General features: G+C 44.1%; 1 protein-coding gene across 13 annotated transcripts in view; it reads right to left on the bottom strand.

The window, feature by feature from the left end:
- Window positions 1–1,225: 1,225 nt before the first annotated feature.
- LOC124196179 (voltage-dependent L-type calcium channel subunit beta-1-like) overlaps window positions 1,226–12,763 on the bottom strand; it is a 52,060-nt gene continuing 40,522 nt past the window's right edge. For 3 of the 13 annotated variants that reach the window (XM_046591025.1, XM_046591020.1, XM_046591027.1), the window contains 9 exons: window positions 7,899–8,015; window positions 7,379–7,498; window positions 6,518–6,761; window positions 6,094–6,334; window positions 5,397–5,562; window positions 5,219–5,317; window positions 4,804–5,128; window positions 3,818–3,862; window positions 1,226–3,307 (listed from right to left, as the gene is read on the bottom strand). In XM_046591025.1, coding sequence (XP_046446981.1) covers window positions 2,796–3,307; window positions 3,818–3,862; window positions 4,804–5,128; window positions 5,219–5,317; window positions 5,397–5,562; window positions 6,094–6,334; window positions 6,518–6,761; window positions 7,379–7,498; window positions 7,899–8,015 — 1,869 coding nt within the window. In that variant the 3' untranslated portion in view covers window positions 1,226–2,795. Of the gene's footprint in view, window positions 3,308–3,500; window positions 3,538–3,817; window positions 3,863–4,803; window positions 5,129–5,218; window positions 5,318–5,396; window positions 5,563–6,093; window positions 6,335–6,517; window positions 6,762–7,378; window positions 7,499–7,898; window positions 8,016–8,403; window positions 8,801–9,189; window positions 9,235–9,476; window positions 9,816–11,045; window positions 11,651–12,763 lie in introns of those variants that run through there. The other 10 variants (XM_046591026.1, XM_046591021.1, XM_046591031.1 and 7 more) reach the window with 9 other exon arrangements.

Consider the following 12,763-nt stretch of genomic DNA (forward strand, 5'->3'; position numbering starts at 1 on the left):
ATAAATACAATATACTCTCCAACAGTCACCGCCCGGAAAGAAGAAGAAGAAAACAAAAAAAAAAAACACTTGATGGAGTGCATCCCGCTGAGCGAGTTGCTGTGCACCTTATGAGGCGGAAGAAAATGCACTTGAAGCGGAGAGGAGGAAAGCGCACTAGTGTAGTAGTAGTAGAACATGTGGGGCTATGCGAATAAGACGGGAAAATCTCGTTTGCCAAAGAAAAGAAACGATAAACAAACACAATTACAACTAGAAAGTCTTTTCGTCGTGATCCTTTGTGACCTTTACTGTGCCGACAATCAATCCCCCCCCCCACTCCACTCCCAGCAAATCCCTCCTTCTCAATCACTAACTAGTTGGGGGGGGGGGCCAATAGAGTGTCTTGTATGCTATAATAAGTGTGATGTACGTACCTGGTTTAATCGCTTTTTGTTCTTCCGCCAACGTTAAATAACTATATGGATGCAGGTAGAGATACAAGATTCCATTTGAGTGCTGGATGGGCTGCGCCTACTCCATTAGCCGCTCACTTTATTGCAGACATCCAATAGTTGTCGCATCGGGTACTGTAGGAACCCAATCGATTCTGGCGTCGATTCCAAATCGATTTCGCTTTTTTTTCTTTCCCCCCGCCGAAAGACTACCGTTCCCACATCCGCATTATCTCCTCCTTTTATATTATTTCCTTATATTTATATACAAACCGTGCCAGAAAAAGAAAAATCTCTTTTTTGAAAATGATATAAAAGAGGCTGCGACTATTCGAGGAAGAGGCTAGAGGGACAATAATCATAAACGACTGGTGATAAAAATTTCATTATCTGTATTTACAATGCAAGAAAAGAGATAAAGAGAAGAAAGGGGGAGGGGGTAAAGAAGTTGTGACGAGATTTTTCTTCTTGCTCGTTTTTTTTTTTGTTTTTGGGCATCCGCCCATTTTTGTTCAAGTTCCACATCATCCGTCTTTCGGGTTGTCAGTTTTCTCTCGAATATTTCCGGTATATGGATCGATCATTTTCTTTTTCTTGTTTTGCTTTTGCGGGGGTAATCGGGAGGGCAAATCAAATACACCACACACATACACTCAGACACACACGTACGCACACGAGGAAAAAAAGAGTTTTTTTTTTTCAAGAAAACCAGGCCCAAATAAATAACGATGAAATTGACGATAAAAATTAATTTTTTGGTGTATCAAATAAAAAAAAAACATAGCCATAAATTAAATTGTAGCTTTAAAAAAATGTTGAATTGAAGAGCGATTGTATTTATGTATAAAGGGGGAGGACTGCCAGAGTCTACGGTCGTCACAATATTTATGTATAAATCTTTATACAGCATAGTATAATATTTTTTTTCTTTTTTAGTTATTATTTATTATTATTATATTAGTAGTAGTTTTTCACAACACCATTCACAGATGGCATTCGAGGGCGGGGAGACCCAAAAAGCGGCGGGAATTTTGAAAAAAACAATTCAAATGAAATACAAAAAAGACCCAAAAGGAAAAAGGAAGTCGAGGTCGTTCCACTCCGAAATAAAACCCAAAAAATCTTCCATCTTTCACGAACCTGACAACAGTGTGGCAACCGAATATAGGACCAACTCAAGGGGAAACAAAATCGAACGATATGTACCTATCCAAATTTTGCGTCATTTAGGCATTTATATAAAGCCAACGACCAAAGTGCCGTAAAAAAAAAAAGGAATTTAAAAAAGTTATTGAATTTTCTGCAAAAATATTTGAAAAAGGGAGGGGAGGAGGAGGGGGAAGCTGCTGCATCCAGGGGCTTTAGAAAAAAAGTTGGACACTAAAAAATGTAAAAAGGTTTGATCTTTGGTTGGTTGCGAAAATGTTTGAACAATTACAAATAGCGAGCATCAAAACATTTTCCTTGCAAAAAATCTATCGGGAATTTATTTATAAAATTGACTATCGTGTTTTGTTTTTTTATAGGCAGAAACTGAAAGTCACCGAATCGGCGATTTTCACTGCAGATAAAAAATTTAGTTTTTGCTTGCTCGGCTAACGAGACAAACGGGAGAGAAAAAAAACTAGATGTGTGACTAGTTCAATAAATTCCAAAAAATGGTCGATGACTTCCCTAAAAAGAAATGTTTGATTTGAATAAAAAAAATGAATGAATAAATCAAAAAGAAATGTTAGGGAAACAGTTGGTCGCTGATCTAATGACTAGAATTTCATCAAAGGATCAATCAAATCAAGGTCGGAGTGGTCAGTATCGGTGTGGTGTGGTGTGTAAGGCTGCGTGAAAGACGTTTACACGGGATGAGGAGAGGGGAGGAACGCGGATTTTGAATGATTTGAAAAAGGAGCAAATCACGAGGAAATGAATTTAAAAAAAAAAAAAAAGAAAAGAAAAGGAAATTCCAAATCCATTCAGCGACTCTTCATCTGATCCATCCACTTGGCTGCTACGTCCAAAATCGCCGAATGTTCCGAACCAACTGAAAACCTAAAGAAGCGGGACGTTGACCGCGCCAAATAAATACGAAGAATATTTTGTTTTCTTAAGGAAGAAAAAGACAAAAATCAAAAAAGAGAAAGAGAGAGATAGAGAGATGGGGAAATAGCAACATGTTTTTTCTCATTATTCATTTGTCTCTTTTTTGGTTTGGTTTTGCGATCAAGTGTTTTCCTCTCCGTTTTTCACGAAATTTGTCAGAATCCGTTCAGCACCAGACGAAGAGAAAGAACAGAAAGACTCTTTTTTGATAAGGTCGTTCGAGCACAATTGTCGGTGAACTATTTCTTTGTTAATTTTCTTTAATTAGATGGGGTTGGCTGGCGTTCGCCTCACGTTGCGATGGACAGGCGACTGTGGGTAATCCGACTCCCGCGAGTGATGCCGCTGGAGAACACGGCCCCCACCAGACGCTCCGACCACTGGCACAACCGGCATATCGTCGACGTCGTCCCATTCGCGTTGTTGATGATGATGTTGTTGCTGCTGTTGCTGGTGGAGGTGGTGTGATTGTTGTTGGTGTCGCTGCTGCTGCTGCTGATGATGATGGTGAGATGGATGGTGATCGTGGTAGTCCCTCTGGTGATGGTAGTCACGCATTTCACCCCGAGGATCACGCATTTCACGCATCTCACGGTAGTCCCGAGAGTCGTAATCTCGCGAATGAGTCCGCTGTAATTGCGGATGATGCTGTTGTTGCGAATGAAGTTGATGGTGGTGATGCTGCTGAGGCGGCAACGGCGAAGGACCCAAGTCCTCGTCTTGTTCGGCGTCACTACTCCGCGACGGACGGCCTCGGGTTGAATGGTAAGCCACCACTGGATTCGCACAAAGAATAATAATGTTATTTCTTGGAAATTTGTCCGAATTAATATTGGTTAGTAGAAACAAAAAGATTCTAAATAAGGTGAATATGTGTTGTGTGCGCTAAGAAATCTAGAGTAGTAGACTAGTAGTAGTAGTGGTAGTAATAGTTTGGCAAGGCTCTAATGATAATAAGATTGTGATTACATGTGAATATCCGGGGTGATACCGTCTAACCCGATTGCTGGAACACGGGAAGAAGAACAAAAAAAAGTTGGAAGGTGACGGGAGGTGAATAAAAAATAAACGAAACAGAAACAGAATATTTAGAACACGAATGAAATCATAAACGGCGACGCAGCAATAAGAACAGAAAAATCAATGGCTACAAGTGACAAGTCATTTGTCAACAAACAAACGTGAAATAAATAACCCGAAAAATGAAAGAGGAAAAAATGTTGCCTTTTGTGAATTTGTTTTTTCTTTTGATTGTTTTGTTCTGTCATTTCCATTTTTGTCTTTACCTTTACTGCTACGCATTCTCCCGTAAGATTCCGGCACTTCGACAGCTGTAGTCGAAGGAGGAGGAGGAGGAGAAGAAGAAGAAGTAGCAGGAGGAGAGTAAAAGTCGTGTCGCGGAAGACAGCGGAGGAAACGAGATGGAAAGAGAAGAGCAAAAAAGGATGGAAGATAAAAGATAAAAAAAAAAAGAAAAAGAAAGAGCCAACATTGAGACACCAAACTCACATAAGCAGAATGAGCATTACACACAAACATCCGCATCCACACACACGGAGAAAAAAAAACGAGAACACGGATGAAAAGAGAAATCAGAAAGAAAAGATTGAGAGAGAGAGGAGAGTAAAGACAAAAAAAAAATCTTATATATAAAAATAAAGCGGATCGATTGGGATCCAGCCAGTGGGAAAGCGGAGAGCCAGTCAGCTGAGCGTGAAATCGTGTGGGTACGTCTAATATAGTAGTTGAGAGAAGATAGAAATATATATATATATCTAAAGAGTTCAAGGTGCTGACTCGTGTGTCAAATATCACGGATTCACGCATTTTACTTCCTATAGTTTTCTGGGTACGATGATTCACTTTGGCCCCCCTTTCATTCCCTCAATTCATTCGTATGGGAACCCATCCAACTTTTCCCTTTTCCTCCCCATATTGATTTGGTTCTTCTTCCCGAGTCATCAAAGAAATTGTGCCTTCCCTTCTCCTCATTATTTGTCGGTTCGAGTCATTTTTTTCTGTTAATTTCAGCGTTTTCAACGTACGAGAATAACGCTTTGATGCACGAATCAAAACCCCAACCCCCCCAAAAAATAATGCGTGGGCTGGCTGGATCTTATGGATTCGCGGTGGCTGGTTCCGTACCGAGACGGAGAGCCGGAATCGATTGAATGAGCAGCTTAAAGAAGAAGAAACTTGGGAGAGCAACGAGTTGAAGAAAGATAAAGGATTTAAAGATTCAATTCGTTTCTCTCCTCTTTCCGGAATATACCTGGCGGAGAGGCAACGTTCCGTCCGGCCGCTAATCGAGAGTGGTGATCCGGATGGTGTGTGGGTGATGTGGCCGTGACACTGGCCGTCACCTGCGGCCGTGGTACGGTGGGTTGCGGCGGCGTCTTGATCGGCGGATGGGTGGCCCTCCAGTAGGCCTCGAGGTAGTCGGCGATGTGTTCGCAGGCATCTTCCAGTTGGTTCTCATCCAGGATGATATCGAACATCTCGGGAGGGCACTGTGCCAGCTTCTCGGCCGCTACCATCTGGACGTTGAGGTTACGACTCTGCGACTTGCCCCGTGATTTGATCAACCGCTGAAGCACCTGCACAATGGAAATCATTTCATTAGTTGATGTGTGTGTGTTTGATTTCTTGATCAAACGCAATTTAATGGCCCATTTGTTGTTTCATACTTTTGGGGAGGAGATCTTCAGATAAACTATCAAAGGTGCCAGCGAGGTCTTGGCCAATTGAGATGGATGATTGATCGTATCACAATCCAGGACGACCAACTGGATGGGGGGGAGAGAAAAAAAATCGATAATTGAAATTGTTTTTTCTTGTTTGATTAAATGATAGTAAATCAATCACCTGAAGAGTTCTGGCTAACTCAAAGATTCGTTCAATCTCTGCCTGGACTTCGGCAATGCAGTTGGAACGTGAGTTGGACCGCTCCATAAGCGCCCGCTTTGAAGGATTGTTGAGCAGCGAGCGTTTGGCCAGTGAAATGTCTGCACTCACCCTCGTTATGATGATCCTGCGTCGTGGATAAAGACGGAAGGAAAAGTTAATAATTCAAACCCCGAGAAATGACACACACACAATCTCAGCGGGAGAGAGAGAAACACTGGCCGGAAAAGTTGGCCGTTTTGCCGTCTCATCTAGGAGTGAGATAGAAACGACAAGTCAACTCCGACAATCAAATAACTTTTGCTACTCCTCTCTCTCTCTCTCTCGCGGGCGCGGATGTTCCAAGTCTCATCCGACTGAGAAACAGACAGACTCATCTAAAAGTTTCTTGCGAAAACAGGGAGCTCGGCACCGGAATGCTGGCATGTTTAGATAGCTCGTCAACCAGCACATTTTAACCCTCTTAACCCCCCTCCGCTCGCTCGCTCTCGCTGGATGGGCGTCGCATGACAGCCTCTTTTATTCCGTCGCGACGGCGAGAAGAGGAGAAGGAAGAGTAGTCAGTGCAGTCGACGAGGGAGGGATTATTGTAATGGTCCCAACTAAATGGAGCACAGCTCGGGAAGAGACAGAGGCGAGGACGTCAACAACAACGCACCTCCCTTCGAAGCGGTGCTTGAGATAGTCGAAGAGAGCCTTCTGCATCATATCGGTGACTTCGTAGCCTTTGAGCGACGGCCCGACCAGCACCACGGGTCTCATGGAAGGCACCACATCATACGGCGGGATCGATTCCGTCTTCTTAAAGAAAGGTTTACGCTTTTCCTTTGAACCGGCCCCGCCGCCCGGTAACCCGCTCTTGTTCAATTTGGAGCCGCCCATCGAGTCGGAGTTGTCTCCTAGAGAAAAATAAAAAAAGGGCCATTGAGAAATGGAGAAATACTTTGATGAGACTTTCCAGATCAGAGAGTAAATCAAAAGATAATATGTATCATATATCATCGTCTGTCTTTTGATCATTCCCTTCTCGGACTCGAATTCGTTTTGAATTTTGGCTAAGAAAGTGAAGAAGAAGGAAGAACCTGGTGTGGGCGGAGTGGATCCACGAGAATTGGAGCTTTTGCTATTGGAGAGGACATCGTTGAGGGCGCTGAGGTTGGACGAAGAGGAGGCCTTGCCGGCGTACAACCGGGAATTCCTCACCTGCTGCTGCTGTCCCTGTTGTTGCACGCGCAACGCCTCCAACTTGACCGGACTGGGTATGAAACCCACATCCGAATTCTCCTTGACTAGATTGCCGATCCACCAGTCGTTGTCGTATTTCTCCTGTTATGAAAGAATAAAAGAACCGAGGGCCATGAATAATCCAAACGGGATCCGCAGCGTAAAGACACACACAGACACACACAGAGACCAAAAAGAATCAAAGGCGAATCATTTATTTATTTAAAAAGAAGAAAATGATTCCACGATTCTCCTCGCAGCGACTCTCCCCCAATCCGATTATCTAAGCTCTTCCATATGGTTTCCGAGTGGCTGAAACAACACACTAAATTGAGGGGGTTACACACACAGCCAAAAAAGGGAGGACGACACAGCGACGATCTATAAAGAACTGGCGGAACTCACTGATGGAGTCTCTCTCTCTCGTCGATCAAACTGTGTAGGGACACCACCACCACCGCTCCGATGTTCCGTCACGAAAGAGAAAAGCAGAGAGAGAGAGAGAGAGTCGGGATAGACAGGGGAAAAGGGAAGAAAAAACCATGGCAGAGAGAGAGAGAGAGAGAAAGAGGAGTTGGTGGGTCGATTGTGACGGGCTGACGGCGTGAGCGGGGGCGGATCGATAATAATGTCGCTAGGGGGATTGGAGGGGGGGCTGGAAAGAGTACACACACACAAGTCCTAACATATATACACACACACATCTATGTATATAATACCTTGATATGTAAAAAATCGCGGACGTTGAAGGAGACGGCACTGCCGTGGACGGGCGAGTCATCATCGATCGTCCCGTCGTACGATACGTTGGTCCTCACGGCAAACGCCACCGGTTTGGTCTGTTCCGATCCGACGAGAAATAAAAAAGGCTAACAACGTCAATTTCAGTCGATTAAACATGATGCCCGTCACATCCCCAAACAAAAAGAAAATGTCCCCCACAGCAAGAAAAAAAAAAGAGGAAACGATCGAGACAATAGCCGACAACAATAGAAGAAGAAGGAGAGTATGTAAGGGTGAGGATGAAAACAAAACAAGAAGAAGAAGGAGGAAGCAAAAATCCCCAACATTCATCCGGATGCGGCTCATGGATCCGGATGGAAGAAACAAAAGAGGAGCCAACCACATAAGACGGGGCCCACCGTAGAGAAAAATGAAATAAAAAAGGAAGCAGGCGAAAAAAGGTTGGTTTCAATTTTCCAGGTTTTCGAGCGGACAGAATAAAATGGCGCAACTTACTCTTGCTTTGTCGAGTTGGGCCAGGGCCAGGCGTTCGGTTTCCCGACGGAGCGCTTCACGTTCATCGTCCAGCGACAGATCCGACGAAGGCTGCGAGTAGTTGGAATCGGCCGAGCCCTAAAAATGTGACAACCGCACAGACCGCCAAGACAAAAAAAAAAAAGAAAATGAAATAAAAGATGAAACTAAAAAATTTATACAAGTGAGAAAAACGATATCAAAAGAATTCAAAACGACGACGACCATCCAGCAGGAAGGGAATTGAGGAGGTCTGACTACGAATAGCACATTTCTATAATCATCCGCCTATATAGTACGTATATATCAATGTAAGATGTGTCCTCTACGGGCACACTAACGGCCAATAAACATGTCTCTAGAATCTAGATCAATGAATCACGAGAAAGGAAATGAAACTCAAAAAGAAAATGAAATAAAAAAAACTATTATTATCGATCAGCGCTACGTTCGACGTTTGATTTTTCGATTGAGAAAAATTCGAGACCTGGACAATTGAGGATTGAGGAATGAGGAGTAGTTCAGAGGAGAGAAGCAGGTTCGTCATCTAAACATCCATGTTTTTATGTCCATCTTTTGTTTTTCAAGTCTCAAAAACACACAAATCCACTAAAGAAAAAACGAAGGCCCAGGTCAACTTTTTTTCTGGCTGACAACGCACTGCAGTTCACTAAGTGAAGTTTAAAAATTTCGAACACACACACACACAGACACAGCAGAAACACACGAAGAGTTTCAAAAATGGTTTGAGTCGAAGATTGTCAAGGAACACACACACACGAGAGTACGGCAGCGCCCGACTGGCAGCTCTGGTGGCATACGACTAAACTGGCGGTTCTAGTAGCTCACGAGAGTCCCTCGCTCTCTCACTCTCTGCGGACTCTCTACACGCCAAAGGCAAAGCGAATCCAGAGTGAGCCGACACACGTACATACATACAGACGAACCAACAACACAGACAAACAACCAAAAGAAGAAGATGGAAAAAGAAAAGGAAAGAGTCAAAAGAGTATCTAGACAACAAGACTATACAGAGCAGTAGTGTATATATCTGGTCCTTGTGCGCCTGAGCAAATGGCGGTGTACACCACCATGACGACAAGTTCAAGCCAGCAGCCAAGCCCAGCTTTGCAACAACCATACAGCAGCACATATACTACTATCATCCATCCTATATAGAGAGAGAGACGGTGTGTGTGTGTGTGTGTGTACAGCTTTTTGTTGTTTTGTTTTTCTGTTCTTCTCCTACTTGTGTATCTCATCTTGTTCTTACCAGCGGCGTGTACTTGGACATATGTGACGACTCTCACCACCACCTCTGCAGCAGTAGCAGCGGCCATCAAGAGAATGAAAGAGATGAAGAGATAAAAGAGAGAGACAGACAGAGCGTCACACACACATAGATATAGTATAGATAGATAGATATATAAGACACACACAGACTACTACTCATGAACATGGCAAATGATCGTCTCGCTTCAAACATTAGTCTCTCTGGGCGATGGTTTCCTTCGTCTTCTTTTCTCTCTTTCGTGTGCTACACACTACAAATGTTCTTACCCGACCAACGGCTTTCTGTCTGCGCTAATGATCAGAGTTGACGGCATCAGAGAGAGACGCAGAAGAGAAAGAGCAAGAATAAAATAAAGGAAATTCCGCTTTGTCCCAATTAGAAAGGTCGTCTAAAGAGAATACAAGAGAGAGAGAGAGAACCGGCCGTTGCAGGCAACTGAAATGCACTGGTGCACCGGGCCGGCCCGGCCGGCGACGGTCAAACAGATTGACAAGACTCGACTTTTGCCACCACTCCCTGGGCTGCACGTATGAGAGACACAGGGGGCAAATGGATAGAAGGCTTTTACCGGGGAACGGCGTAAATCTTGTTACAGACAAGCCAATCGATGCTGCATCACCCCCCCCCCCCCCACCCGCTCCTTGCCCAGCACACACACTCACTTTCTTGCCTTTTTCACCTAGAAACATTTTTGTTCGACCCTTTCGTTTTACTTCTCTTCGCCTATTTTTTTTTCCTTCCTTATCCTCGACGCTCTTGGGGTTTCCGAAAGGGAAAAAGCCAGTCCCGCAGTGACGTCAATAACTGGCCTGGCAAACAACGGCACACGCAAGTAGTACAGCTGGACCAACATTGCCTACAGTAGGATTGAATGACGGAATCAATAGACTGGAGGGACTACGGGCACACGGAGAGAAACCACACACCAACAACAACAAGGAAAAGAAGAAAAAGAAAAAAACAATCCAATAAAAATCAAGGAAAAAAAAGGAAAAAAAAAGGAGCGAGTCCTCGACGACAAGTCAGTCGAACTGAGGGTGGGGTTTGCCCGGATGTGTGCATGGCACAAGACGCGATGGATGGGACCCGGGATTTGCAAGCCAAAGCTGATCGATACTCGATCGGCCACTTTGTCAACTGATGGCGGAACGCGCGCGGTGCCCTGGTACCAAAGTCCCGGCCATTCATCTTCTTCCTTCTTCTTTTTTCTTCCTTCTTCTTCCTTTGCAGCAAAGGGGGGAACCAAAAAACTCGAGGTCGACTAGCTCCTTTTTTTTCTTCTAGCTCCTAGCTGTTTTGCTGCTGCTGCTGCTGCTGCTCCCCTTTTCTCATTTGGAGGTTTATATTCTTTTTCTCGATTCTAGGCTTTGATCCAAGAAAGCTCAGCGTAAATATCACGGAGAGAAAAGGAAACTAAAAAAGAGAATCCCAGTAAAAAACCATCAGAGAGAGAGAGTCGTTTTCTTGGCCGATATGCCACAGATCAATCCCGGCGATTCTCACCCGATTCTGTCAAAGCTTCTCATCAGGACAAAAAAAGGAGGAAAAAGATATACAGAATAGAGGCAGATTTCTCTTCTTCGTGGACTCTGAGCAGGTGCAGAAGTTGATTTTCTGCTTGTTGTTTCTCTGACACAGCTGTACGAAGAGAGAGGAGAGAGAGCATGTTGTGCATGTCCCTGGCATGAACCAAAACATCCACACACACACACACACAAAGTCTACAAGCTATTCTAGAGAAAGATAAATAAAGCATTTGCAGACCAGATGTACCTAAAACAAACAATTTCAGATGAGCGAGTAAATGCAATCCAGAGACGTAGAGTAACTTATACCTGAGTGAACAACTTATTGTAGCCCTGGTTGTATCCCATCGCAATTGGTCATCAAGCACACCAACATAATCCGTTCCTGATCTCACAGCATCAGGAGGGACTATGGACGCAAGGTTATGCAATGTTGTTGTTTTCAACTCTCTGTTACACAGCAATCAAGTCCACTAGCTGGGCTGCCACTATATCACGAGAGCTCACGAACCGATTTGTGTATAATCAATGAGAAAACGGTCACGACATCGACCAAAAAGTTTTCAAACGCCGAGCAACTCTTGTGTGTGTTACCACACGCGAACTCGGCCCGGTGTAAAAGGGGAAAAAATATCAAGGAGCGAAGAAGAAGGGGGGGGGAAGAGGGTGGAGGGGGGAATAAAAAAATTAGACACACACACACACACACACGAAAAGGATTGCCAGGAGGGAACGTGCCGGGAAAGAAAAAGTCAAAGAGAAACGTCCTTTTGCGAAAAAAAAAACGCCGCTCGACGAAGAAAACGAACGACGACGAACGAGAAAAGAGACAGACAGAAACTCGCGGGTCGTGAGCGAGGAGGTAGTAGGGAGTAGTAGATTCTCTGCTCACGAAAAACCCCGAAGGGAAGATCAATAACGTCGACTGCAGACAGCCAGTGTTGCCATTTCTCGTTTTATCTCGATCGCCGTTATTATTATTATTATCTATCGGTTGTTCATCATCACCAAAAATGAACGTTTCTAATCACCGTTGGTTTTGTTTTTCTCCACTTTTATTTTTCGGTTTTGACGAATTCGTCGGGATTATTCAATCGACTTTTCTCTCCACAATCGGTAATTAAGAAAACAAAAATCGAAAAAATTTCAGAGAAAAGAAAAAATCGATCGTCTTTCTCAATTGTTTTTCTAAATCTCGGCGTGAATCGAGTGGCACATTAAAAACCGGAAAAAGAAGAAATTAAATAGCTTCTTTTTTTCTGAACTGGAAAAAATAAAGAATAGAGGCTATTAGAGTGTCCCGATCAAAAAAAAAAAAGAAAAAGCAAAAGAAAAAAGATGAGAGCCGAGAGAAGACGAACGTCACTCGTCGGGAGCGGGAATGAATGGGGCTTCCGCCGCTCTAGCTTTTTCCCGCACACTCTTTTCTTTAGCTTCCTTCCTTTTTTGGGTCGGTCGCCCGAGTCTACAGTTGTGTAGTATATAGTACAGTACAGTACAGTGTGTGGATGTATTTTACACAGCCATAGCTGCTGCTGCTGCTGTTGTTGGGTTGTCGAGTGCGCGGACACGGTGAACGACAAGTTACGTCATCCAATTGAAAACGGGGGGTATAGACAAGCGGACCGTGCCGGGCGGCTCGAGGAAATCATTGCAGACATTTCTATATACTTGGCTTATTTACTAACTCGTATGTCTAAGCTGATTTCTCTTTGCTTTCCGCTTCCCCCTTTTCATCTTCTTTCACGCTCCTTTGATTTCCCAGTCCCCCCCCCCCATCCGTTTATTTATTTATTTATTGCGACCACCATCACCTACTCTCCTCTACTGTCTTACAGTCGAGAGGCAAACGCCATCTGTCGGTACGCAGGAATTCCCGCCGGATGTCTACGCCCGTGAACCCGCAAATTCGATTTCATCCGTATATAAATACATGTACATCCGCGGATCGCTTGCTGCCGAGCGTCACGCATGACAAATCAACCCCGAAACGCCATTTTCATTTTGAATCTATTGTTGGCCAATAG

The sequence above is a fragment of the Daphnia pulex genome, chromosome 6, assembly GCF_021134715.1.
Source record: "Daphnia pulex isolate KAP4 chromosome 6, ASM2113471v1".
Taxonomy (NCBI): domain Eukaryota; kingdom Metazoa; phylum Arthropoda; class Branchiopoda; order Diplostraca; family Daphniidae; genus Daphnia; species Daphnia pulex.